The sequence below is a fragment of the Cnephaeus nilssonii genome (assembly GCF_951640355.1).
Source record: "Cnephaeus nilssonii genome assembly, chromosome: 10".
Taxonomy (NCBI): domain Eukaryota; kingdom Metazoa; phylum Chordata; class Mammalia; order Chiroptera; family Vespertilionidae; genus Cnephaeus; species Cnephaeus nilssonii.
This window is the reverse complement of record NC_137081.1, coordinates 34,922,008-34,950,007: the sequence shown is the minus strand read 5'-3', so window position 1 is coordinate 34,950,007 and position 28,000 is coordinate 34,922,008. Positions and strand designations below refer to the sequence as shown.

Sequence of the window (28,000 nt, the reverse complement as noted above, 5' to 3'; positions counted from 1 at the left end):
TGAAAATATAACATCAAAAGCCATGCTCAGAGGGAAAGTTGTACATTTAATGCACACAAATGAAAAAAAGAAAGGCTAAAAATCAATTGTGAAAGTCTCCATTTCAAGAAATTGTAAAAGTACAGCAAACTAAACCCAAAGAAGGAAGAAGCAAAGCTTAAAGGCTTATCTAGGGAAGAGCTGTGAGTGTAGCTTCTGTCTAACGGGTAAACCCCGATGATATTCACATGTGACCCAAAGTTTTTTGAGAGAATTATATCAGCCAAAACTGCCAGCCTAAACTGAAAGGGACAGAGCTCGAACTAAATTAAAGGGGTCCGTTTGACCCCAAAATTCTACTGGCAGGAATAAGGCTGTGAAAACTGCTGCAAACGTGTGCTACCTTTCACACAAAAGGGAAGGATGACTCAGAGGGTGGGAACAAGAGGCCGGAGGGCAGAGTGGGCACCACAGAGTCCTGTCCAGCCCTTGAGACCTCGCCGAGGCACCTCCAACGTTTGCGGACCAGACGTCTGAATTGCCATGGCCCAGCGAATCCTTTGTGCCTCCCTTCCCCTTTTTAAAGAGGAATGTCTGCAGTGATCATCCTGTACCTGTCCTACCATTCAGAGGGAGCAGGTAACCTTCCCTTTGGTTTCATAGATCTGAGGATGGAGAGGAACTACACTAAAGGAGCTGAACTCGAACTGCATTTGAAGAGCCTCACCGTGGGGGAGCGAACCCTGCAGGGGAAGAGGTGAATACAGCTGGAGGCAGATCAGGAGTTGAAAAGGATTTGGGGTTTTTGTTTGTTTGTTTATTTTGTTTGTTTATATGGAAGAGAGTTGAGCCTCCAGTCAAGGGCCAGGGAAGTTTACTCTGCCTCTCAAGGAAGGAGCTAAAAAGCCACAAGGCTGGTGTGGATACCGAAAAGGATGAAGACAGACCAGACTTCAACCCTGAACTCCGAATTGGTACTTCCAAGTAATCACATTCTTCCTGGGGTACCTCAAAGGCATCTCAAATTCAACATTTCCAGGATCAAGCCTCATCTGGTAGCTTCCATCTCAAGGAATAGCAAGATTCTCTACCCCATTGCATGAGGCGGAAATCCAGTCACAGCCTTTGACACCTTCCTCTTCCTAACCTCTCATTTCCCCATCAGTCACCAAGACCAGAAGATCCTACTTCCTAAACAAGTCTAAGATCAGCTCACTCCCTCCACCACTCTGCCAAGGACCAAGTCCAGGCTGCCAGCAGCAGAGCCAGCCACAGGAAGCGGCCGAGCCGCTGGCCAGCCTGGACATCAAGGCCGGCTCCCACAGCCAGCACGCCCGCTCCGTTCCAGATGCAAGTCCCACTGCGGCTTTCCCTGCTTAAACCACTAAGTGGCCTCTCGGGATGAGGATCAAAGTGTTAACCTGGCCCAGTGGACACTCCGTGGCCTCCCTGCCGGCCTCTCCAGCCCCCTTGCCCCTCTTTCCCTCCAGCCTCGCTGGCCTGCCTCCTCTCACCCCCAGGTGACGTGCCCCTCCCCCATGGGCCTCTGCACAAGCTCCCCTCTTCCTCCTCACCCAGTCCCGCCCCTTCACCTGGTAAATACCTCCCAGACATCAGATTTGGGTTCCGTGCAGCTTTCACCCGAGTTAATGCACACCTCACTGAACAGAGCGCCTGCCTCCAGTACACTTTGCGTGAGTTTAACCCTTGGAACAAGCCTAAGCAGGGGGTGACATTCCTGTCTCCCTCTGCACGTGAAGAGACGGGCCCAGAGAACTGAAGAAACAGTCACAGAGCTGGGGACAGGTCCCTCGTGTCAGATTAATGGAGAAAAGAACTATCAGGAAAGGAAAATTCTGACATGAAGAGGAAGCAGAGAAGTGCAATGCTGTGATTAGGGGTCCCTTCCTCTTAACTTCCTTCCCGCATCCGTCTCCCTTCCCCCTCATTGTTTCCTCCTTCCCTGCACTCAACAGCTGGCCTGTCTCTGGTCAATACTTCACAAGGAAGCAGCTTGGTCGGCCTTGCCCACAGATCTGAAAATTCCCTGCAATAAACATGCCAAGGGTGAAATAAGACGATGCATTTTCCCAGCCCTGCCAAAGCTGAGTTCCACATGAAGGGCCAACGTCTAAGCTGAGGATATGAGCCACCTTGCCTGGCGGAACCCGGCTGAGGTCCAGATTGAACAGTGGGTAGTGGAGCTAAAGGTGCCGTTTCCCCAGGGCCACAAGCGGCTCGGCTCCTTCCAGCCTCCTCCCCTGCCAGAGCCGGGGCCAGTGCCTCCTGCAGAGGCTCTGAGGAACTTGAGGTTGATGGCTCAGAAAAGCCCTTTCTTGCCCCGAGTAAAAGCACCTGCATGTACTTGCTGGGCGTTCCTCCACCAGAGGACAGATGCCCGGGGGCCGATGTCCCTGGGGCTCTGGAAGCTGTCCTTTTCCTGGCGCTGCACCGGGTACAGCATACCTGCCGAGGTGAGTGGAGGACTGTGACCACACACCCAGCTCTGCCAGGCCAGCAGACACCCCACTTCCGGGGGTGGGTTAGGGGACAGGACCTCCTCGTCAGAATCTCTTTCATCTGGGCAGCTCCACTCATCGTCCTGTGGTGGCTCTTGGTCTTTTAACTTTCTTAAGCAGATCCCTCTCCCCAGCCCGAGCCAGTTTGGCTCAGTGGAAAGAGCGTCGGCCTGCGGACCGAAGAGTCCCAGGTTCGATTTGGTGAAGGACATGTATCTTGGTTGCAGGCTCGATCCCTGGCCCTGGTCAGGGCGTGTGGGAAGGCAATCAATTGATGTATCTCTCTCACATCAATGTTTCCCTCTCTGACTCCCTTCTACTCTCTAAAAATCAATGGAAAAAATATCCTCAGGTGAGGATTTGAAAAGAAAAGATTCTTCTTAGCAAAGTACCGAAGTACTTGTGTTCAAACGCCAATTTGCACTTTGTTGTTCCATCAGTGGCCAGCGCCTTCTCTACTAGATTCCCATTATGTCAGAAGACAGCACAGAGCTCCCGGGGGGCTTCTGGGCCTGCACGGGACAAAGTCTGGGCCCAGCCCAGGACGGGATGCCAGACCTCCCCAGAGCCCATCCCCAAGATGCCCCATGTTGGGTCAGTGTCAGAGCTGATGGCCTGTAAAGCTGACTTTGAGTTTAAAGGCCTTTGGAGAAAAGCGTTCATTGTTTCTAGTCAAACCAGACACATGGGCGATGACGCTGTGGCGTGCTGATCCCCACACTTTCGTTCTGTTCCCGTACTCATGACAACAGGATTCCACTCCCACCCACGCTCCGACACCAGAGTAAATGCAACTGCCCCACTCCTGTGAGCCTTCCCTAAGTTTGGTTTTGGCATCACAGAGGAGAGTGGGGATGTTGAAGATGCTATCACTCACCAGGGACTGTCAACACTACCACCTCTGCCGCCAGACACATAACCAGGGCAAATCCCAGCATGCCCCGGGGCATAGGATGCCTGTGCCCCGAAGGAACAGCTCATCTGAGCCAGCCTTCCCTCACACTATCAGCAGGAACAGGGAAGCAGATGGAGGTGGGTCCTGAGGGGTCAGAGTGAGGAGTGAGGAATGTAACAGGAGCTGGAGGTTACATTCAGCTGTAAACAGCAAGTTTACTTGACTGAAACTTAAACTAAAAAGAGACCTATGTTTAATGAGGCTGAGATGCAGAGCTTCCTGGACTGGAGGAGGGGTGCCAAGGCGTAGGAGACGGGAATGTGGGGCTGGGTTCATCAAGGTGACCACCCGCCTACTTCCCCAGAGGCACTCCTGTCACTAAGGCATGAGAAACACATGGCAAGATGTGCACTCACATCCTCGAAAAGCTCTGGGACTGCTCCCTCGGCGGGCAGATGTGATGGTGGGGATGCTGCTATGGAGACGGGCGGTTGGTTTCAGGGAGGATGATGGATTCAGAGGAGCTGAGGCCAAATGGCAGGACTTGACCTCCACAGGCAGTGGGTGGGGAGTGGGAGGGTGTACATCTGCTGTGAAAGACAGCAGATGTGGACCGGTCATCAAAATCAAGCAGGAAGAAAACTTCAGGTACAGGAGAAAAACCTGAGTTAAAACTGTGGCTAGTGACTGCCCTTTAGCCCGTTCCCAGACCCATTGCAATTCACAGGCCCAGAGCCCTTGATGGAAGGGGAGGCTGGGTACCCTGTCGAGGGAACCCGGCAACCCTGCCTCAGTGCACAACGCAAATACTCCACGTCTACCCAAACCCACGGTCCACTGCTCGGTCCCGGACCATTTCCTCCTTGCCAGCTGGCCCCACTGTGCCTCCTTCCTTCTCACTGCGCTGGCACCGGGCTGGACGTGATCAGCGGGGAGCTGACCTCCCGCAAGCTCCAGCAGCACCCAGCAGGCAGCTACCTGGTTGCGTCCCGCAGGTGTCCTGCTTCCCAGGAAGTTTAACTTCCCACAGGCAGCTTCCTGGCATTGCCAGGGAGTCTGCCTGCTCCAGCTGCTTCCCACCAAGTTCAACACAAGCCCCTGCAAGCAGCTTCCAGCAGGTGGCTCCCTGCCCACCAGCCTCGGCCCCAGCCCAGGCAGCCCAATGAGCTTCCCTGCCCGAGTGGCTGCAGCCCCCACAGGATTTAGAGTTTGCTAACAGGGATATGGCCACAGGAGACACAGGGCTGCAGAGCCTGAGAATTTCTGGGCAGTTGCATCTTGCAGAGCCAGTTACTGGAACACCTGTGAATGCCCATTCCAAGGGGGCACATTCCCCTAATTTAGCTGCAGTCTCCCCTACTCCCTGGTGTTTCTGCACCAATCATGGCTCCCACATGGCCCCTGTAGGTCTTCCAGTCAATGACACCTGCTTACCGGGTTCAGGACTTCAGGGGACATACATCTGTCTTTAACTCATTCATTCCTGGGTTCCTCCCAAAGCTTTACACCTCACCACCCCACCACCATCTCATTTTTTAAATGAGCCATATGGCCCAGGTCAGTTTTTCTCAGTGGTTAGAATGTAGGCCAGCAGGGTCATGGGTTCAATTCCCAGTCAAGGGCATGTACCTCTATTGTAGGTTTGATCCTCAGCCCGTCGGGGAGGCAACCAATAGATGTGTCTCTCTCGTCAATGTTTCTCTCCCCCCCCCCCCCCCCCCCCGCACCACCACCCTCTCTCTCTCTGAAAAATCAATGGAAAAAGTATCCTCTGGTAAGAAAATAAAAAAAAATCACATGTAACAGGGCCCAGAAACAAGGCTCTTGCCCGTGGTCTCCACCTCCCCCCGCCCCCTTCGAACACTGCAGGGGCAGATGCCTCACTTGAAAGCATGGGTTTCAAACCTTCTTCCAACCAGAAACCCACTAAGTGAAACAGGCTCGTCCAGCAGTTGGAAGCTGTGCATCAACCCTCAGGGCCATTCGAGACCCCTGCTTAGACAAGTCCTTCTCTCCAATCGTCAGAAACTTTCCAGAGAGACAGCTACTTCCCCCTGAACTGCGGACACAAAGATTTCACACAATCAATCCCATGAGACAAATGGTCCAAAAAATTAAGACACTTGGAGGAATTATAGGGGAATAAAGCATTTATTAATTTACAGTAACATAGAAAGATGTCCATCGTAGTTTTGAAAGCTCTTAACCAGGTACAAGTGCAAGAGCAGTGGGTCCCAGCCACTGTGGTCAAACACACTCATCACAAAGCTGAGGGGACGCTGTGCTCAGTGGCGGTCCTTGTTTATGGCATGTCCCGGGCACACAGGAGCTGTGCACACACCAGGCAGAGGACTCTGCTGGCTGAACTGCAGCAGCACACTGTGGTTTTATACACGAGAGAGTGGTATCCATAAACACCACACTTAGACTGGACTTATTCACATTCGTACATTACTTGGTAGGGATCCGAAAACAAAGCAACTTAAAAAGAAAGGATACCCACGCATTCCAGACACTGAGCAATGACATTCTAAAGCAGCAAGAGTCACTCCTCCCCACCTCACTTCTCCATCCTATTATGGCCTAGAGCATATAGAGTAGATTCTGCACAAGATACAGAGGAGAGTCTCTCGTGGACTCAGGAGTGGCCAGCGGGCCACCACTGCAGGGACGCTGGCCCTGTCATCGCCAGGATGTAGCATGCACTTCCGACCATGCCACACAGGGACCTCACGGCTCGTTCCTGGATGAGGCAACAGCAACACTACACTGTCCTTCAACAGCGCACAGGCCTCTTCCAGGATCCAAGAGGACTTTCTCACCGCTGTGTAAACACACCACAGCTGAACTGTGGGTCCCCGACTTTGGGACTTCAGAGATGGGCAAACTTGAGAACTTCTGTAGCTTGACAAAAGGCAGCCAACAATTTGTTTTGCAACCAAGATTAAAAAAAAAAATGCCCCCTATTACCACCTTCATTAAAGGACATTTCATCACCCAAATTAAGAACATAATCTTAGAATAAAAGACAACCCTCTAGGTTGAATAAATTGGACTAAGTTATACTTCCAACCTGCACAGAGCCCGCTGTGCCCAAGACCTAGCTGTGGACCGCAGGACTCTCACTGCCCCAGGGGACACACAGTCAAGCCCGATCCCCAAGGTCCCAGGCCCTTATAGCACCCTCACCATCACTCACTGAGGAGAGGGACCAGTCACCAGGACAGCAGCTGACACGTGACAGGGATTGCTCAAGCACAACGTGCCTCCCATACATTCTCCTTGTGAGCCCTGCGGGAAGGCACAGCCTCGCTCAGCGCAGCCTCCCTGCCCACGGGCCTGCCCACGCACAGATGCTTCTCTGGGGCAGGGCATCCTCTGCTCAGTCCTGTGCTTGCTGTCCCTCTTCCTACTTCTGCATGAAACATTCACTTGAAGAATCAATTCATGGAAGATGAAAAAAACTTAAAATGATGGCACTTAGGCCTGATAACAGAAACATATTCTACATTAGGAAACTGCCAATTGTCCTTTCTTCTTAAAAGTATCTGTTTAACAAGTACACATGGACTAAAACTTATCCAATTTCAGAACCAAACATCAAAACTAAAGTATCTCTGCCTTAAACGCTTTTCCGGAATAAAGCCAGGTATAAATAAATAAATATATAAATAAACAACATGAAAAGGCACAAACGTGACACAGGTGGGTTTGGGAAATACATTCCACACCCCACCCAGGGTGCCAAAGCTGAATTCTCAGAGTTATCAACGCTGCCCCCACCCATGCCCACCCCAGCCCATCTGTCCACAGCAGCCAAGGCCCAGAGCTCAGGACTATGGAGACGTCAGAGGCGCCGCGGACTAGGCTGGGGGCGCTCGGCTCCTTCCCACTGGTTGCCAGTGCCCTTTCCTGGGGAAGGCTCGGCCGGCCAGGCAGCAGCCTCAGCTCTTGGGCGCCCAGGGCTTAGAAACATGATTGCATAAAGTGCTCTGATAGAAAGTTATTGTTCCTAGCTGTGGCCCACCGTTGCCACAAAGGACAAGGAGCTCTAGTAAAGTGTCACTCTGAACAACAAAGGGGCCTTAAGAAGCTGACTGTTCACACTGTCCCCAGGCTCACGTTTGGCAGCTATGAAGTTTCAGGCAGGCTGACCTCCAAATTGTAGGAATTCTGGAAAAACTCACTAGACACTGGCTGAACCCAGGGAGCATCCTGTCCTCCGGAAAGGAAGAGGTGAGGCCCGGCCCTGTGCAGCCGGAAGGTCACGCCTACACATGGGGGGCTCCTGGGCTGGCAGCAATCCCAGGGGCTGCTGTCCAGAAAGCCCTGAACACCGCCACCCTCTACCCAGGACAGCGCTGGGGAGCTGTCCTCAACAGGCCCTGCAGACAGCACTCAGCAGGGCAGGCGCAGAGCACGCATAACTGCAACATGGCTCCCCTGGAGAGCGCCTGAGCCAAACGAGCAGCAGAAAAAGGGGACCCAGGATTGGGAAAGCTCCAAGGTGAGCTAAGCACCACTCCTGAAACTCCTCCTTTAGGGCCCAGGTGTGAGAGCGAGCCCCACCCACAGCCCAAATGTCCGGTGACAACCCGCTCACCTCTCTCACCTACCACCACCCCAGCAGGCCAGGGGGAGACCTGACCTCACCACTATCCACTTAGGTTCTAGGAACACCACCAAGACATCAGGTCCCAAACAGAGAGGAGCAATCACCAACCACAGGTGTCTGTCCACAGGACACCAGCAGCTGACAGCCTGGCCGCACCAAGGACAGGTGGTTGCCACGCTGATGTGTGCAGGGACTAGGAGACAGGCAGCGCTGCAGGTCTTTTCCCACTGCACGTGGCAGTGGATGCTGCTGGGCAGGCCTTGGTCCAAACCATGTCTGCAAGCTCCCCAGAGTGAAATGGCAGAAAACTCGGGACCTGTGGCACGATGCCAAGCAGTCGGGTACCAGAACAGGTATAGCGCTGGGGAATGCAGACGCTCTCTCTTTTGATTGCAAACAAATGCAGGCACTGACTTTGAGATAACACAGCCAATCCTTGCAGCCAGGAAACCAGCCTTGACTGAAGACAGTAGGACTCCCCACCACAAGGAGAGAACACTGAACTGGCAAGGAAGGGGTGTGCGTACGACATGTCACATGTCAACCCCAGGAGCAAGGGACAACCCGCAGGTTCATGAACTGTGTTTCTGCACTCTACGTTTTTACCAAAAACTCCCTTTTCATTTGATATCAGAAGGATGAGTCAAACAAATTGAGAAGTAAAACCACAGACAGAAGCACAGCGCTGGAAAGTGCCGAGTTCTCCAACCACAGCCTGCACCTGCACACATTTCCAGGCCCACTCATCCATCTGCAGCTGGGAAATCCAAAACAGACACTGAGGAAGAATAACATGAAGTTCTGTATGAGCCTCTCAGCTGATAATGACCCAGAGACTGTCCGATGTCCAAGACCTGAGATGGAATTACAACCCAGAAGAACAAGGCCGTCTGCCTAGCAACAGCCAAATGTGATCTGTCAGCACAGGATGGGCTCACAGGGGCAAGAAGCAGGTCCAGCTTCCCTGCAGATCACCTCCTTCCGCGCTGCAAACCACCGCTGCTCTGCCTTCTACTCGTACAGCAGGAACTTTTTTATGGGGTCTGGCAGCGGCAGCGAGGGAATCAGATGGAGTCGGTACTTGCCAAGAGCTCTTCTCACGGCCACACGGCACAGATTCAGCAAAGCCCTGGGGACACCTGGGAGGCCATGGGAAGGAATGGAGAGAAAGAGGAGAGATTAATTCCTCTCCTAACTCTGAGGAGCAAAGGCTGGCTGTGACTGACAGGCACAGATGCTCACTGCCAACTTCCCAATTTTAGAGCGAGGAGCATGAGCCGTGGTGAAAAAGGCCTTGCTACCTGCTCCTTCTGTCTGCAAAAGCAGGGAAATCCTCATTACCTGGGGCACCTGCTGGCTGACAGCATCTCCACAACTGTGTTCAATTCCCCACACAGAGAAGTCAGAGCTGACCACTGAAAGCCCCGGCAGGTGTAAACACTGCCCCCCACCCTCTGTCAGGGTTTGCTCTGGGTCAATCCAAAAGCCTCACAGGGGTCTGGGAGAGGGGGTGAGGAGGACAGGCTGACAATTTTGCTTCGGGTCAAAAAAGCCCAGCCATGTCTCTGACTTGGGCAACAGGCATGAACATAGATAGGCAGCTTAATTCTATCAGAACAGCTCTAACCACCGGGTCTCCCAGGAAGGCCCATCGGAGCACGTATCAGTGACAGCTCCAGGGAACCTAACAACCAAGCACAACAAACTCAAGTTTGTACGAGGTGGGGGCCAGCTGTCAACCCAGATGCCCAGGACTCAGGCAGCAATGAGGCTGGGCGGGGGCAGGTCAGAGGGCACAGTGGCCTGCACAGACACTCGAGATAAATTCCAAGCCCCAGAGAGCCTCTGACAAGACCCAGCCCCATCAACTGCAGACTCTGGCTGTCAACATATTAATGCATTAGCAAAATCTTTGTGCATAAATAAGCAAATGATGGACTTATTCTAACAGAAGTTAGACTTATCACACAATCCCAAACCAAAGAAAGAGAAATGGGAAACCCTAAAAGATGGGCTTACAATTTGTTCAAGGCAAACATTTAAAAATCAAATTAGAGCCCTAGCTGGTTTGCTCAGTGTTTAGAGCGTCAACCCGGGGACTGAAGTGTCTCAAGTTTGATTCTGGTCAAGAGCACGTACCTGGGTTGCAGGCTCGATCCCCAGCCCCAGTCGGGGTGCGTGCAGGAAGCAACCAATTGATGTGTCTCTCTCACATTGATGTTTCTCTCTCTGTATTTCTCCCCCTCCTTTCCACTCTCAAAAAAAAAAATCAATGGAATACATATCCTCGGGTGAGGATTAAAAAAAGATGTCTTATAAAAATTAAATAGAAGTGAAAGAATTTGGGGTCACAAAGTGGAACAAAGGGGGAAAAATATATAATTTTAGAAGCTTTGAGAACATGTACTTTTATAGATTTCCTGGTATCAGCTCTTGGTATCTAGGAATTCTAAAGAGAAGACCGATCTGAAAGACCATTCTGGAAAAGTCCTAGCCCTAACTGAAGATTCTGGCCATGTGCTTAGTTGGAGGTGTCTTTTTTAATTGCTACAACTTGGTTCATTCGAGTGTCCCAAACAGACAGCAAGTCAGAGCTGAATTCGGGCCGCTTACTTCTGGCCTCTTTAAAGACCTGCAGGGCCTCGGGGTCCACCTTCCTTCTGCCTCTGGACTCTGGGCCCAGGGACTCCCACTTCACCAGGTTCAGGTTGGCTCCAAACTCCACGAGCAGACTCACAAAGGCCGCCTCGCAGCCGTGACGCAGGACGGCATCCATGACGCACCCAGGGGAGCCCCTGCAGAAACCCTGCGTGTTGACAGGCCCGTTGCAGTTGAAGTCAGGGTTCGCCCCTGCCTGGAGCAGAAGCTTGAAGCACTGGAGGTTGTGGTAGGCTGCGCTGATATACAAAGGGCAGACAACCAAGGAGGTGAGGCGCCGGGAAAAGGGCGGCCGGATGTCAGGAAAAATATGGTGGTTGATGTCGACGTCAGCCCCGTACCTACAGGGGAGACACAGGGATGATCAGACCTTGCAGGGGACTAATTGTGTCAACAGATTCTCAGGCACCCCAAGGAGATGGGCCTGAACCCCATGAACACTGGGGACCACTGGAGACACCACAGTTCACATCAGTCTCATTACTTCCAGCAAGTAAGCATTAGTTAGGAACCTGTAACCCACGCACAAATTCGTAAAGAAATTCTCTCAAATCTTCAAAGATCCAACAATCCCACAGCTAAACAGGGGATTAGGAAAACTTCCAAATTTATCTTATGAGATCACCAAAACAATATTCCCCAAACCTGATAAAGGCCACACCATAAAGAAAAACTACCAACTACCTTCACTTATGTTAGCAAAGAGAATCCAAAAACATTAAGAAAGCAACATACCAGAACCTCATGGGGATTACTGCAAGAATGCCAGGGTAGTTCCAATATTAGAAATGCTATTGAGATAACCCATCACATTCAGAGAACTAAGGAAAGAATCATGTTTACCTCTATAGATGCAAAAGAAAAGGCACATGATAAAACTCAATACTTACGCATGTTTAAAAACTCTAATAAGACAGTAAGTAATAGATGTTTCCTTAACACAATGAAAAAGCCTTCCTCACCCCAGAAGTCAGGAAATACTTGGCTTTCCCACTAAAGCCAGGAGCAATGCACACTCCTACCTTCTGGCCCACTGTTCTGAAAGGTACTGTAAATAAAGGTATTAGTGCAATTAGACAAGAGGAAAAAATGAGCTGATTAAGATGGGAAAGGAAGGCCATGACTGTGTGTGGAAAGCCCTAAATAATTACTGAAAACACACTAACAAGCAATGAGCTTTATTATAGTAGCAAGTTGGAAAACAACAGCCTTCATATATACAAACAAAAACAAGTTCAAAGATAAAGTGGGAAAGACCACATTTATGATAGCAAAATAAATGTTAAAGTGAGATAGCTAAGCATAAACTTAACAGTGCATCCAAGATTTGCATGAGGAAAATTATAAAGTTGACCCTTAAAGGTGGGTTTGAACCACATGGGTCCACTTATACGCGGGTCTTTTTCAATATTCATTTGGCCCTCTGTATCCCTGGGGCTTCGTAGCTACAGATTCAACCAACCACAGTTTGAATACAGCATTCTGATCCGTGGGTTGGAATCTCGGTTGTGAGGGCCAACTGTATGCATTGTTCTATGTCATCCTACATAATAAAATGGTAATATGTAAATTACCATCACTCCGCTACGCCCACGATTGGGCCAGCAGGAGGCGCAGGGGGCGGGACTCAGGGTGGCCGGGGTAGCTGATTGGGCCAGAAGGACGCTGAGCTCGCGGCGCCTCTGGCGCCGCGAGCTCAGCGTCTGTACCATGGCTGCCGGGACCTGGCCGCCTGTCTGCTCCGGCGCAAGGCCTTTCGAAAGCCTCCGCAGCGCCGGAGGCTTTCGGAAGGCCTGGGGCGCCTGCGGACAGCCAGCCGGACGGGTCCCCCGCGATCAAAGGCCAAAGCGGGGGACCTGGCCGCCTGTCTGCTCCGGCGCAAGGCCTTTCGAAAGCCTCCGCAGCGCCGGAGGCTATCGGAAGGCCTGGGGCGCCTGCGGACAGCCAGCCGGACGGGTCCCCCGCGATCAAAGGCCAAAGCGGGGGACCTGGCCGCCTGTCTGCTCCGGCGCAAGGCCTTTCGAAACCCTCCGCAGCGCCGGAGGCTTTCGGAAGGCCTGGGGCGCCTGCGGACAGCCAGCCGGACGGGTCCCCCGCGATCAAAGGCCAAAGCGGGGGACCTGGCCGCCTGTCTGCTCAGGCGCAAGGCCTTTCGAAAGCCTCCGCAGCGCCGGAGGCTTTCGGAAGGCCTGGGGCGCCTGCGGACAGCCAGCCGGACAGGTCCCCCGCGATCAAAGGCCAAAGCGGGGGACCTGGCCGCCTGTCTGCTCCGGCGCAAGGCCTTTCGAAAGCCTCCGCAGCGCCGGAGGCTATCGGAAGGCCTGGGGCGCCTGCGGACAGCCAGCCGGACAGGTCCCCCGCGATCAAAGGCCAAAGCGGGGGACCTGGCCGCCTGTCTGCTCCGGCGCAAGGCCTTTCGAAAGCCTCCGCAGCGCCGGAGGCTTTCGGAAGGCCTGGGGCGCCTGCGGACAGCCAGCCGGACGGGTCCCCCGCGATCAAAGGCCAAAGCGGGGGACCTGGCCGCCTGTCTGCTCCGGCGCAAGGCCTTTCGAAACCCTCCGCAGCGCCGGAGGCTTTCGGAAGGCCTGGGGCGCCTGCGGACAGCCAGCCGGACGGGTCCCCCGCGATCAAAGGCCAAAGCGGGGGACCTGGCCGCCTGTCTGCTCCGGCGCAAGGCCTTTCGAAAGCCTCCGCAGCGCCGGAGGCTTTCGGAAGGCCTGGGGCGCCTGCGGACAGCCAGCCGGACGGGTCCCCCGCGATCAAAGGCCAAAGCGGGGGACCTGGCCGCCTGTCTGCTCCGGCGCAAGGCCTTTCGAAAGCCTCCGCAGCGCCGGAGGCTTTCGGAAGGCCTGGGGCGCCTGCGGACAGCCAGCCGGACGGGTCCCCCGCGATCAAAGGCCAAAGCGGGGGACCTGGCCGCCTGTCTGCTCCGGCGCAAGGCCTTTCGAAAGCCTCCGCAGCGCCGGAGGCTTTCGGAAGGCCTGGGGCGCCTGCGGACAGCCCGCTGGTGCACCAGGTGCATGATTAAATCATGCACTGGGCCTCTAGTTTTATATAAGGGACTTCAGCATCTGTGAATTTTGGTATCTGTGAGGGTCCTGGAACCAACCACTCCACCCCCAGGGATACTGAGGTACAACTACAGTTAAGTTTTGGAGGACTCAAAAGTTACACTCAGATTTTAGACAGCATGCAGCACAACACCCCTAACTCCGAGGGTCAACTGTACATTGATTTACAGACTTGACTTTAAACCATGTAAATATACAGAGTGGGAAAAAGTAGGCTTACCATTATAATACAAATAAATAATACAATAATTAATAATAATACAAGAATAAACACTATTTTGCATACTCACAACTGTAAATCTACTTTTGCCCACCTGTGTATTTGTAAAGCATATCCTATATAATAAAAGCCTTATAACATGTAATACCTTAATTAATAAAGAAATTTTTTAAAAAGCCTTATATGCTAAGTGTCCAACCATTTGATCATTCGACCAGTCGCTATGACACACACTCATCACCAGGGGGCAGACGCTCCAACCGGTAGGTTAGCTTGCTGCTGGAATCTGGCTGATCGGGACTGGGCAAGATGGGCTGGACACACCCTAGAGACCTCCCGCGGTCTCTCCCCAGCCCTGATCGGCCAATCAGGACTGGGTGAGACAGGCTGGACACACCCTGGAGCCCTCCCACAGTCCCTCCCCGGCCCCGATCATGTACCGTTGGGGTCCCTCGGCCTGGCCTGCACCTCTCGCAATCTGGGACCCCTCAAGGGATGTTGGAGAGGCGGTTTCAGCCTGATCCCCGCAGGCCAGGCTGAGGGACCCCACCGGTGCACAAATCTGTGCACCAGGCCTCTAGTTGTTAAATAAAGAGCAATCCCTAAAAACTGAAAGCAAAACAAACACTTGAACCCAACTGTGTACCAGCTGGTGCCATCAGGTATACTACACATCCAGACGGGCTGGCTTGCTGGGTGCATCAGTCACCTGGAAGGATGAGGAGGACGGGAAGCACAGGGAGGTTCATACAGCCCCCCGGTGGGCTGCTCAAGGGTCCCTGAGCTAATCCCTAAGGCTGTCCCAGAGCCTCCTCCTCTCACTCCCAGTGGCAGCCCAGGAAGTAGGAAATGATCTCACCCGGGTGGGCGTGGACCAGCCAGTCTCTAAAGGACTCTACAGAGAGAGCCTTCAGGGCCCCCACAAGGCCTGGCCTTGTCACTGCATTCAGGGACACATTCCATCAGGCATTTGGAGTTTTCCTCGGCCAAGCACAAGCTACCAATCTGGGTCATTTTACTCTAAGCAGGGGCCGCTGACTAGCGGGCAGGGAGACCTGCTCAGGATGTCAGCATACTGGCCAAGTGAAGAGGGTGCCTGCTGAGGATGAGCCTGGTATGTTGTGGGTGAGGGGCATGTGTGGGAAGGGGCAGTGTTAACAGGAGATGGTTGTAAAGTATACCTCTCCACAAAACAGTCATTAATAGAGATTGGGTTACAAAATAAGTAAATATGTTAAGGACAGGGAAACCAGGTCTCCCTGGCTGGAAAAGAGAAGCTGGAGGCACCCACGTGAACACCTTCCTGCTGATGTTCACAGACAGAGAACCACAGATGGAATGTGTGAGAGTGACTGCACAGCAGGAGGGCCTGGAAACAGTGACACCACACGCAATGAGCACTCCTTGTGTCTGATCTTGGTTTCTAAACACATTCTCCACTCAAAGAAACCAGGACTCACATTCCAGGGCTGAGACAGAAAGCACAAGATGAGCCTAGAATAGCTTGTTATGTGAGAAAGTGGGGAACTGCTCAAAGATGGGGATGTGTCCAAAGACAGAGAGATGGCTGGCTGGGGGTCCCGAAGACAAATCTGACACAATTAAAGCATCAAAATAATTAACAATATAATTAAATAATAACTCAGTGGGTAATACAGGAAACCATGAGTCTAACATAAATAAATGAATTTTAAAAATCTGATGAGGAATAGAGATATGCATGTTTGCAAAGTATACCTCTCCACAAATTAATTAATTACAGAGGGAAAAAGAATAACCTGGCAGACACCACGTTAACCACAAAGTCACCGTGATGTCAGCAGTATCAAGAACAGCTGGAATCACATGCAGCCCCACAGAATGCAGTGGGAAGCGCAGCCTCACTTCCGGGGGTCCTGGCAAAGATGCAGCACCTACTCTAACTGAGTCAACACCAGACAGCCGGCACCTGTGGCCTTGAGCCAGTCCTGCTGTGCCTCCCAAGCTTTGTCATCACACACTTCATCTGCATTAGGAAACGGGAGTTTGTAGGCAGTATGACGAGGGGCAGAGGGAACAGCACTGTTTCCATGCATTGCCCAAAATGGCTGGCCTGCAGTCACAGCCAGCACCACATTTGTGCTCTGTCCCAGTGTCCTGTGGAACCTGCACTGCCTCTCCAGCAGCACTGGCCTGTAAAGAAAAGACGGCACATGGACCTCCCACTGACGCCACCGTGTGGCATCATCAGATACGACAAGTGCAAACATCACTCTCCCAGACATCCTAGGAGGGAGGAGGGAAACATTCTAAAACACACACCAAACCATGCAGAAACTCTATTTCATTTCACACACTCAATCAATTAAGAAAAGGAGAACTAGGTTTCAAGCATTGATTTTTTTCCCCTCATTCTCAGGGGTTTGTTTTCCAAAATGTTTGCAATTTTGGGCAATATGACAATCTAGTATTAGCTGAGCTGTGGGAAAGACAGCCCTGCATCCACTCATAAAAATGTATTGGATGAGAGCCAGTTCATTTTAATCCTGAATATTTTCCAAAATTCCCTACTGCTTTTAATATCACTGGCAAGGAACCCCTGGGACAACTCAATAAATCAACATAACGTGCACATAGAGAAATACCACTCCTTACCTTTGTTAAAAAGCATCGGCAACATACACCGTAACGGAACGGAGGCTTACTTGCAGAGGACACAACTAAGTGCCAGAAGAAAGCCCGGCCTGGGGAAATGGTGGGAAGGCGGGGAATGCTCAGGTCGGACTGTCCATCAGGAACCAACCACATCACTCCCATTTCCCAAGTCACTGACCTCACCACTTAGAACATACACACTTTCAATCGGGCAGCACGTGTTCTGGGGACCTCACTGTGAAAGCAGTGTCCGTGCTCCAGGAGGGAACCAGATGCCGTAATGACCTTTCTCCACAGGGCACTGCGAGCGCATCTCTCAAAGCCAGGCCTGCACTTAATTCAAAGCAGCCATGGTAAGGGGCAGTGGTAACAGGAGATGGTTGTAAAGTATACCATCGACTGAAGTGCCCAGAGGGATCTCAGGGACCAAGATGAAACTTCACTGATTGATCCTACTCAGAAACATTTCCAAGTTAATGACTTATGTTCTCCAAGATGCAAAAATACAGGGCTTAGCTTATCAGGCCAGAAAGCCTGGAAAAGGAGGAGAAAAGGCATCACGGCTCTATCACCCTCAATATCACAGCCACATCATCCCATTTTCCTTCCCAAAGGTCAATTTCAGAGCCATTCAGTACAGAATGGAATAAATATATTCTCAGTACCTGATTTCAAAACCATGTTCTGTGCTGGGCGAGGGGAATGTCAGGTCCCTCTCCTCGAACCACCCCACTGCAACCTGTAACAACAGAACCCTTACCTAGTCCTTTGACTCTGAGAACCGGCTAACTATACTGCACTCGGTCAACCACAGAGGAGCTGCCTCCTGAGTAAGTCACTGGAGATATGGAAAATGAAAATGCAACCTGGTTCAAGTAAGGAAAAAAAGTAACCACTAGTATAATTAAAATAAGACCACAAACCATCTAAAATGCTAGAAAGAGAAAGCAAAGAAAGCATAGATCATGGAACAAAGACATAAGTTGAAGAACAGTTAAGAAACAGACCTAACAGCAGCTACAGCAATAATGTTAACTGTACTAAAAACAAAGAACCCGACAGTCAAATAATAAAGGTGAACACCAAGATTAACCTGAGAAGATTAAAGCTCACAGTTACAGAGTGCTAAGCAAAGGAGCCTTCAATGAAACTAATAGGTTTTACATTCAAAAATAACCTTTTGTTTTAATAATGAGCATAATCCATAAGCAAGAACTTTTATGAACTCAATTAGCATCAAAATACAGAAAGCAAAAACTACTAGAAATACAGGGGAAACAAATCACAACAGTGACTAGACAGTAACAGAGTCTCTGAATTTGGTTAAAAATGTAAAAACAGAGAGGAACTTTGAATCACATAATTGAGGCAACCATACTGTACTACGCAAACAAAACATCCATGGTCATGTACTTTGGTACAAGCACCCACAAAAATGTAGTCTAAATTCACAAAAAGATATTTAATTCAAAGAATCCCCAAAATGGAAATTAGATGAGCCATATTATCTGAGCACAATACGATACAATTAGATAAAACTTTCTTCTCCATAACTATAAGAACAAAGAAGAACTAAATTTGCCTGGCCTGTATGGCTCAGTGGTTGAGCACTGAACCAGGAAGTCATGGTTGTATTCCCAGTCAGGGCACATGCCCAGGTTGCGAAGCTGGATCCCCAGTGTGGGGCGTGCAGGAGGCAGACAATCAATGATTCTCTCTCATCATTGATGTTTCTATCTCTCTCTACCTCTCCCTTCCTTTCTGAAATCAATAAAAATATATATTTTTAAAAAAAGAAGACCTCAACTTCAACTGCATTTAAAATTGAGGAAAAAGCCTAGTGGAATCGCCAAGGCAAATATTTACATTATTAATCAAGAAAAAAGTGAATAAGCATATAACTCAAAAGTTATGGAAAACAGAGATTAAAAATAGCAATTAATCAGTAAAAAAATAAGAGAACTGATACAGGTAAGAAGAAACTCTTTAAAAAGATTAACAAAATAGACAAATCCTCTAACAAGTCTAATTTGAGAGAGAGAGAAAAAAAAACAAGCAAATATGGAAAACAAGGAGTGAGACCATGGCTGCAGTTCCCCATGGTGGCCGTCAGAGGCCACAGGGGCCGGGCCTGGCAGTACTGACCTGATGAGGGCCTTCAGTATGTCGGCCCTGCCCACGCGAGAGGCATGGTAGACCGGGGTGCTGCGATGGTGCCGGCTTCCATTGGGGTCAGCCCCGGCTTCAAGGAGGATCTGGGCACTCTCCAGGTGTCCATTCACCACAGCCACATACAGGGCCGTCTGTCCCTTCACATCCACGAGGTCCACCTCGGCCCCCTTCCGGATAAGGAAGTCCACACAGTTCCCATGGCCAGCAGTGGCCGCGATGCGCAGCGGTGTGCAGGGGAGCCAGCCACAGCACCAGACGGACTTCTCGTTGATGCGGCTGAGAGAGAACACAAGGATCCAGGCCGTGAGGGTCGGCACTGGGAAACCCATAAGCTGCTGCGCCTCCCCTCATATGGAGACTAGGAAACAGAGAACAGGGGGCCAAGCTCCTAAAACAGTCACCCCTTTGCTTCCACAGCGCTCACATGTTCACCGTGCTGGACCCATTCTACAGAAAAGAAATCCGAGGCCCAGGTACACGGATGGACACTAGAGAAGATCTCGGGCTGCTCCACAGAGGGGAAGGGTCTGCCTATGGAGGGCAGCACTCACGGGAATCTGGTCAGGCCTCCAGGCCCCTTTTCCCCAGCTTGGGCCTACCTGTGAAGGCTTAAGGTTGGACCACGCTCTGGGCCTTGGTATTCTCCCTGGACTAGGTGACCACTGTGGTCCCTCTGACCTGACACAGCACAAATAACAGCCTGTAGGAACCACTAAAGCTGCACAGGGCCTACACTCCTGGCCAACACCAATGGAGGGAACCTGTGCAGACTCAGCTCTCATCGGAAGTGACAATCAGACCAGGGCTCCCTATCCAGGAATGCCATCCGTGCAACCCACTGACCCTCCAAGCCACCAACTGAGGCACGTTTCACCTCAAATTCCCCAAGCAGCCTTGGACACCGCTCAGGAACCCAGACCACAGGAGCAGTGACCCAGAAACGTGCAGTGGGTCCGGGCTCGTCCTTCAGCTGGGAACTAGCTTCCACGGGCCAAGAAGGCCAAGGAACGCTCCAAGGACACCTCACCAAAGAAATACATAGCAACAAAAACATCGTCAACAAGCAGGAGAGTCACTGTACTTGAGTACAGAAAGAAGTACTTGGAAAAGCAATACAAAAACTATGGATCTAAAACCTAGCTGAACTCTATGTTATTCTGCTATTTTTATTCTACTGGTAAGCAGCAAATTAAGATTTGCTTTGGACTTGAGTCATTCACATTGAATATCTGTGTGTAATCCACCTGATGTCTTTGTATAACAATTCTTTATGGACATTTAGAGCTTTTTCTTAATATTAATATCTGTTGTAAGGGATTAATACTGAGGTATTATAAGGAAAAGCAGAAAGAAACCTATTTCTATAGTGTTAGAAACCCTTTCTTTTTAATCCTCACCAGAGAATATATTTTCATTTGTTTTGTTTATTATTTCTTTTTGTTAATCCTCACCCGAGGACATTTTTTCCATTGATTTTTTCATAGAGAGTGGAAGAGAGGGAGGGAAGGAAGGGGGGAGAGAGAGAGAGAGAGAGAAACATCGATGTGAGAGAGACACATGAGTTGGTTGCCTCCAGCACACACCCTGACCAGGGCTGAGAATCGAACCTGAAACTCAGCTACGTGCCCTTCACCAGAAACTGAACCCACAACCCTGCGGTGTGTGGGTCAATGTTCTCACCACTAAGCAACACCAGCCAGGGTTATTTTCATAGATTTTTGAGAGGAAAGAAGAAGGAGAGAGAAATATCTATGTGAGAAAGAAACATTGATCAGTTGCCGCCCATAGGCACCCTGACCAGGGATCGAACCTGCAACCTTTCAGTGTACAGGATGATGCTCCAACCAACTGAGCCACACAGCCAGAGCAAAAACCCTTTTTTGGGGAACTATCCACAAAGTTGGTATTGGATTCCGTGTCTACATGCAGGCATTTCTTCTCTCAACTCAGTCCTGAAGGGGAAAGAAAAACACGGAAAAAGCATGGTGTTGTTCTGGTTGCAGTTTCAAATCTAGTTGGTACTCCAGTCTTAGGCACCCAAGCAATCAGAAAACACCCCAGAAAGAAGAAAGCCCCTGAGCTCTCCCAGGTGTCCCAAGTAGGAAGAAGGAGCCGCAAGAGTCCACTGCTGGGAAGAAAGGGCTTGAGCCGCACTGGAGGGCCTGACAGGAGTTGGCAGGGCGACAGGCAGGGCACTATGGCACCATGGACAAAGTGAAGGAGAAACTGAGCACCCAGCACACGCCTGGCTGATGAGACAGCTATCCCCAGGCCCCGGAGGCAGATGACCAAGGACCTGAGAAGCCAGAGAGGAGTACACCAGGAATGAGGTCACGTGTGGTACATCAGGTGATTTGAACCCCCAAGGGAGAGATAACCAGAAGAAAATACACAAGGAAGGTGAATGTAGTATACCACTTAGCGCAAAGAGCCAGAGACTTTCAAAGGGGCATGGCTACCGCTGCTGAAGAGGGTAACAGTGCTGCCTCAGGAGTAACACAGAAGAAGCTGACACCACGAGGCAAAAGCTGCCAGAAAATATAAAGGTCAAATGACAGAGCTGGACTTGAACTCGGGTCTCCCAGGCCTCAGTATCGGGCTATCTCCTAAGGAGTCTGACCACTCCTCCATCTCTTTTGTTCCCTGTCCTCTAAAATGGGAAAGCATCAGGCTCTTCACCTGCAACCAGACAGTGTGCCTCCCACCTGGGTTGTGAGCCTCGGTTTCGTGCTAACCCACAGGGCCCAAGTACGGGGCAGCCCCCTGACAGCAATGCTCACCTGCGGTAGCTCTCCTCCTGCAACAGGCTCCTGAGGGTCTGGAGGTCCCCCACGTAGGCGGCGTCATGGAGCCTCGTGTCCTCACAGTGCTCCAGCGGGTGGTCACAAAACTGCTCCCTCAGCCACTCCTTCAGATTAGGACCTGCACTGAAGAGAGGAGCTGCTGTCAGCTCCGGGAAACCCTGCCCACACCAACCAAAAGGGGCGCCATCTACAGCAATCCCTTTCCTTGGAGAACAAATCGTTCCCATGCTCTAGAAACGTCCAGAGCACAGAAGAATATAGAAAGTTTCCCTTAAGAGAAGTAGCACATTCCTGACACCAAACCTGACAAGAACAATAATTCTCAAAACATTGGTGAGGTGGGGGATGGAGAGCCAAACCTACTTCATACAGAAGATCCTAAGTAAAGCAAGACTTTTGAAAACAATTACACAGCCAGGCAGGGGGAGAGGTGAGGACCTCAGGCTGCCTGCATTCACGTCCCCACCACGCCAGCATGGGACCAAGCACAGCTGTACAGCACACCCCTCCACAGGCAGGCTTTTCCCAGTGCTAAAGATGCTTTTTATATTCCAGTCAAACCTCTTTTGCGTGGCTTCTGTACACAAGCCCCTGTATGTGAGGACAGCGCCAACCTTTCTTCCACAAGACCCCTCTCTCCACTGGGGAGCAGCTGTCAGTCCTCCTCTCTTCCCAACTGAACCCCTCTCAGTCCATCCCTCACTCTCACGGGAAATGCCCTCCCAGGCCCTAAGGTCCTGGCTGTCCCAGGGGTCAAAGCCAATACCGACCAAAGCCCAGGGCAGAAGGGGGGTCCTGCCTGACTTGTTCTTGTTCATTGGGGTATCCCAGCTCCAGCAAGGTCCAGCCAATACCGGGCCCTCAGTGAATGTTTGCAGGAGGGAGGGAGGGAGGAATGCAAAGTGCTACTTGCTCTGGTCTCCAAGTCAACACTGTATCTTACATCATGGCACGCCTATGAGTAACAGTCGTAAGGTTCTTGTTTATTACTAAGGACTAATAAGCTCTTTGGAGGGGGGTCTCTCTCCAAAGACACATATATGAGCATGTAAAGTGTCCAGAGCACACAGAAGCGGCTGGTACACAGGGCAAATTCAGACAACAGGCGAGGAGGGGATCCCACCACAGGTTAGGAGGGCAGCTGTCCTGAACACCTGCGAATGATGCACTGCCCCTGGCGATTCACATGGGCACCGTAGGAATATTTCAGGGAGAGACCCTAAGTCAGATGGCTATGGTGAGTGGTGGGCGTGGGTCCTTCCAGCAGCCTAAACCCAAGTGTGACAGGGCTGCCTCCTCTGGACGTGGTCACCGAAAGCTCGCTGCGAAGGCGTTACCGCTGTGCGTGGGTGGCATGCCCTAGGACAGGCACCTGCCGCCGGGGGGCCGGTCTGGGTCTTCCCGGGCAGGTGCCCTCAGAGCTGGAAGGTGGCCACTAGGCTCACAGCTGGGGTCCTAACGGGCAGGCAGTTCAAGATGCAAATTCCCTGGGGAAGGACGTCCGGCGCGGGGGCTGCTCCCGCCAGGCCGCGGAGCGAGGGATCGCAGGGGCCTGCCCTCACCCCGCTGCCCGCACGTTACCTGCGGGCCCGGGCCCGGCCCGCCCGTCGGGGCCGCCGCCCTCCGCCATGGGCACTCCGACCTTCGGCCCGTCCGCGGCCCGCCTCCCCGGCCCCAGCGAGCCCCGCCGGCCGGAACCAGCGCGACGGCGACCACTTCCGGCGCCGCGGGCTGGTAGGTCGAGTCCGGTTTACGATTTCTGACGACCGCGCCCCGCCCGCACGGGCTGCCGGGGCCTCCGCGTCCCGCCTCGCTTCCCGACCGGAGGGCGAACCTGCGCTTTCCCCGCACAGCACGCAGAGGAGTCTGGGAAAACACGCTCGCCGGGGGCGGGGCCTAACTCGCGAGGCCCCGGGAACTGCGGCTGGTCGCGCCCGTCCCCGCCAACACGGAAAGGGCGTGGCCATCAGCCTGGCGGGTGTGGGCGGGGCCTCGGGTGGGTCCGGAGGCCGGTTCGAGCCCGACCTTAGCCTCGCGGATGGGAGGTCCCGGGGAGTGCGGGTGCGGGGAGGCCTGCACCGGGCAGCAGCGGCCCCGCCCCCCTATGTCCCGGCGCTCAGCCGTGGGCTTGGAGCAGTCCCGGAGCGCGCGGATGTGAAGACGCTGTCCTCCCAGCTCTGTCCCCGCGGCAGGCTTAGTTGGAGGGTCACCACAGCGCTGGGCTTCTGTTAACGGGGTATTCGATGAATGTTCCCCCAAAATTCCTTCCACGAACTGCTGTCAAATCAAGTGCATTGAGTCGGTGCTTTAGCGTGGGTTCCCTTGGCTCCTTCCGTGCTCCGCACCGGCTGAGAGAGAAGGCTTCTGCGGAAGGGGCAGGATGCTGGGCGGGCGCACATGGACAGGTTTGAGAGGTGAAGTGGGAGGTACAGCGGGTAACTGATGAGTGTGAGGCCGGAGCCCCCCACCCTCTCCCCCCAACACTGTGCATGTGACCCGCTGGCCCTTCTTGTGTTGTAATAACAGGACCGGGCTGGAGTAAGGGGAGCCACCAAGATGAGAGCTGGTGTCCCTTGTGAGACTGGCCCACCTGCGGCCAACTGGGCAGGCCCTCCTGGTGTTTGTTGGAGGAAGCGGACTTCATGAAGCACTGTTTGGACTTGATAACAGCAGAGAGCACCCTTGGCACCAGGGCCGGGGTGACGCCCATGGTGCTGCCCCGCAGGGAACCAGAACTGCACCCAGAAGCACAGGGGAGTTTTCAAAACACGGAGCCTGGAAACAACCCAAGCATTCATCAGGGGATGGGTGGATGAAGTGCGGTCTGCCCATGCAATGGAATATTACTCCGTCTTGAAACGGAAGGACATTCTGACACAGGCTTCAACATGGATGAACCTGAGGACATTATACTGAGTGAAATAAGCCAGTCACAAAAAGGACAAACACTACGATTCCACTTATATATGGTTCCTAATGTAGTCAGATTCAAAGAGACAAAGTAGAAGGGTGGGTGCCTGGGGCTGGGGGAGGGGGAGGGGAAATGAGGAGTTTAATGGGCAGTTTCAGGGTGGGAAGATAATCAAGTTCTGAAGATTGGTTGCACTACAATGTGAATATACCTTTTAAAGGTTAAGGTGGTAATGTTTACTATGTATATACTAGAGGCCTGGTGCACGATTTTGTGCACAGCTGGGGTCTGGCCGTCCTGTCCCAATGGGGGTCCATCGGGCCAGGCCGGCGGAGGGGAGGGGCCATGGGCAGTTGGCTGGCCGGCCCCACCCCCAATCGGGATGTTGAGGGCCGATCGGGCCTGGATCCGGCTGGTTGGCTGCCGCAGTGCACATCATAACCACTGGTCGTTCTGGTCATTCCACTGTTCTGGTCGCTGGGCTTTTATATATATAGATTACCACAATACAAGAAAGGAAGCATGGTCCCACTCACCCCCACGCCCGAGACCCCCCTGCAGTTGGTCTGGGTGTGGCCTGGACAGAGAGATTTTTGAGGCTTCCAGGTGATACCTGCAGTGGGGTTGCCCTGTCGTCAGCACCTTTGCACTGAGGGGTTCAATGGCCTGACCAGAGGTGACATGCCTGGGCCTGGCTCTGATGTTGCCCTAGGAACCCTGTCTCTTGTAGAAGGACCTGAAGCTCCAGTGGGTCCACCCCCTCTTCCGAAATGCCTGTGGGGCTCTGGGCAGTGTTCTCAACATCAGCAGGTGCTGGCTGTAGCCCTAACCCTCACCCCATTGTTCAGGACCTGAGGTCAGGGGCTCCCTGCCATGCACAAAACACACAATGGCTGAGACAGGACTCAAACCCCTTCTCCTCAAGCCTCACCTTCTATCCAGGGCCCCACTTCCTCTGGGTCCTTTAAGCCCCAAACGCCCACCAACAAAGGGCTGCGCAGTGACTGCTGTGGATGAAACTCATTCAGATCACATGACCTGCGGTCAACAGAAATGTGGCCATGCCGTCACAGTCGTGGGCACCCTGGGTGTGCCACCAGCACCAGCCTGGACTGACACGGTGAGTGCCACCTCAGGCAAAGTGGGAGCTGTCCCTGCCCCCTCCAAGTCCCAGCAGCACCCTTGCATTTGCCTCCCCACTTCCTCCCACCCTATCATCACACACACCCTGAATCCTCTTGCTATCTGACAGCTCAGGCCTCTCCGTAGTAGCCCAGTCATCTATGTCCCCAAAATAAAACGCCCAGCATCCCATAATGACTCCTCCTTGGAGTCTAGCCCAATATTTCTGGGGCATAGCTTGGCATAAAATGTTCCTAATCCTTGTCCAGCCAGTGTGGCTCAGTGGTTGAGTGTTGACCTATGAACCAGGAGGTCACGGTTTGATTCCTGGTCAGGACACATGCCCAGGTTTTGGGCTCAATCCCCTGAGCTTTCCACAGGTATCAGGAGGCACAGAGCTGGATGAGACCAGGTGAGCACCTACTGTGGGGGGCTTGCAGGAGGCAACCAATTGATGAATCTCATCATTGATGTTTCTATCTCTTCCTCTCCAAAAATAAGTATTTTTTGAAATGTTCCTAATCCTTAATTAGAAATTCCACCCGGGCCGGTGTGCTCAATAGTTAGTGTCAGCCTCGCACCAAAGGGCTCAGGTTCAATACCTGTTCAAAGCCACGCACCTGGGTTGCAGGTTTGGTCCCTGGGCCCTGACCTCGGTCAGGGCATGTGCAAGAGGCAACCAGTCGATGGGTCTGTCTCACATTGATCTCTCTCTCTTTCTCTCTCTCTCCCTCCCACGCTCTCTAAAAATCAATGGGAAAAATATCCTCTAGTGAGGATTAACAAGGGGAAAAAAAATTCCTCTTCTAAGCATTTATTTTAAGGCATATGAGAGATTTAGCTACAGCGGTGCTCATTAAACATAATTTTTATAGCAAAAATGCCCAACAATAGTTTTCTGGCTCAGGAGGTCTGGGAAGGAGCTGGGACTCCTCATATTCACCAGTCACTAGTCCCACCTGGGCCCCCTCCCCGCTGCAGAGAGCCAGGGGCCTCTTCTGCAAATACCGCAGGTGTGCAGGGCGGCTGGAAGCCTGAGCCTCACTGCTTCGTGTGGGGAGGACCCCATCCCAGAGCTTGGGGTGCTGGTGCTGCTGGCAGCTGGACCCCCACAGCCCAGCTCTGGGAATGGGGACCAGATGCCACCCTGCAGGGCAGGAGACAAGCAGCTCTCCTGGTCCACCCCCCTGCATTGGGGCGGCTCCTCCCAGAAGACCTCGGGCCTCCCTCCTCTTTTGGAGATCTCTTTTGCCCCCTGCCCCCGCCCAGCCCCATCCTCTTCCTCTTCTGCCCTTGGCCCCCGAGGAGGGAGCAGAGGCATTCTTCAGGTGTACCCAGGGGAGACCACGAATCAGGGCAGCCTGCACGCTGGGCTTTGCCCTGGAAACGTCTTGACCAGCCCTGCTCTGCAGGCCTGCCTCCCTCAGAGCCTCGGTGGGGAGCCGGTATCCGCAGCTGTCTGCCCTAGAAAGCAGCAGTCAGGAGCCCCGAGGCCACATCCTTCTGGCTGAGGGACCTGGACAAGGAGCAGCTCCTGCAGGCCTCAGTCTCCTGGCTGTAGGATGGAATAAGAACGCCTGCTACAGGGCTGTGGAGAAGACACAGAATCCCATAGAAGGTGCCACGCACTTCCCGGTGCGAGGGCCTCGGAGCAGAATGGGCAGCAGTGCCATGGCTGCTAGTGCCCAGGACCGTGTCCCTTTGCTGAGAAGGGCAGCAAGAAGCTAAACAGGGGCCAGGCCCACCTCCTCCCACACCCCTTCCCTGGGTGGGAACTCGCCTCATTCGCTGCCCTCCCTGGGAGAGAAGCAGGGATCAAAGCCTCCTACACACACACCGCCCACCCTGGACCCTGAGCCTACTGACCTGCTGGGCCACGGAGGACAGCCTTGGCATGCAGGTGCCCTCTGTGTGTCCCCACAGGTGTCTGAGCTTTCCACAGGTATCAGGAGGCACAGAGCTGGATGAGACCAGGTGAGCACCTACTGTGCGCCATGGCTGGAGGGGAAGAGGGGGGAGTGGGGAGGGGTATTCAGAATCAGAGCAGGGAGACGCCTGAACCTATGCCTCGCAGCAGAAGTGGCAGGTTCTTAGAGGATGACTCCCCACTCCAGGATGACCAACGACCTCAGTTTGCCCTGAACTGAGGGGGTTCCCGATGCAGTTAAAGAAAAGCATGCTCCTCCAGCCTCCCCACCCCTGCAGTTCCCAACACGCCCTCCAGAGCCCAGTGTCTACACATGTGGGACCCCTCCATTCCAGCACCCCGCCCTGGGATGGCCAGCTCGCCGGATGCCTCCCCCAGTCCCTCCCCAGCAGCTGGGTGCCTGGGCCCGATGCCAGACTCCACCCATCTAGTCTCCAGTAGGTGCCTCTCACCCTGACTCACTGCCACGGGCT

At 52.8% G+C, this 28,000-nt stretch overlaps 1 protein-coding gene across 1 annotated transcript; it reads right to left on the bottom strand.

Annotated features, from left to right (window-relative positions):
• Positions 1-6,345: 6,345 nt before the first annotated feature.
• On the bottom strand, positions 6,346-23,334 carry ASB1 (ankyrin repeat and SOCS box containing 1). Its single transcript, XM_079782052.1, has 5 exons — positions 23,149-23,334; positions 21,544-21,685; positions 18,737-19,039; positions 10,622-11,007; positions 6,346-9,147 (listed from the first exon to the last, which is right to left on the bottom strand). The coding sequence occupies exons 1-5, from the start codon at positions 23,195-23,197 to the stop codon at positions 9,020-9,022; spliced, it is 1,008 nt and encodes a 335-aa protein (XP_079638178.1). The 5' UTR covers positions 23,198-23,334; the 3' UTR covers positions 6,346-9,019.
• Positions 23,335-28,000: the final 4,666 nt, after the last annotated feature.

What these genes read in the sequence shown, in the direction of transcription:
- ASB1 (XM_079782052.1), bottom strand. Translation starts at nt 23,197, where the DNA reads ATGGCGGAGGGCGGCGGCCCCGACGGGCGGGCCGGGCCCGGGCCCGCA. An exon ending in GGCCGGGCCCGGGCCCGCAG is followed by an intron (nt 21,686 to 23,148) that starts GTAACGTGCGGG and finishes TCTTCAGTGCAG; the next exon opens with GTCCTAATCTGAAGGAGTGG. An exon ending in CAGGAGGAGAGCTACCGCAG is followed by an intron (nt 19,040 to 21,543) that starts GTGAGCATTGCT and finishes GTTCTCTCTCAG; the next exon opens with CCGCATCAACGAGAAGTCCG.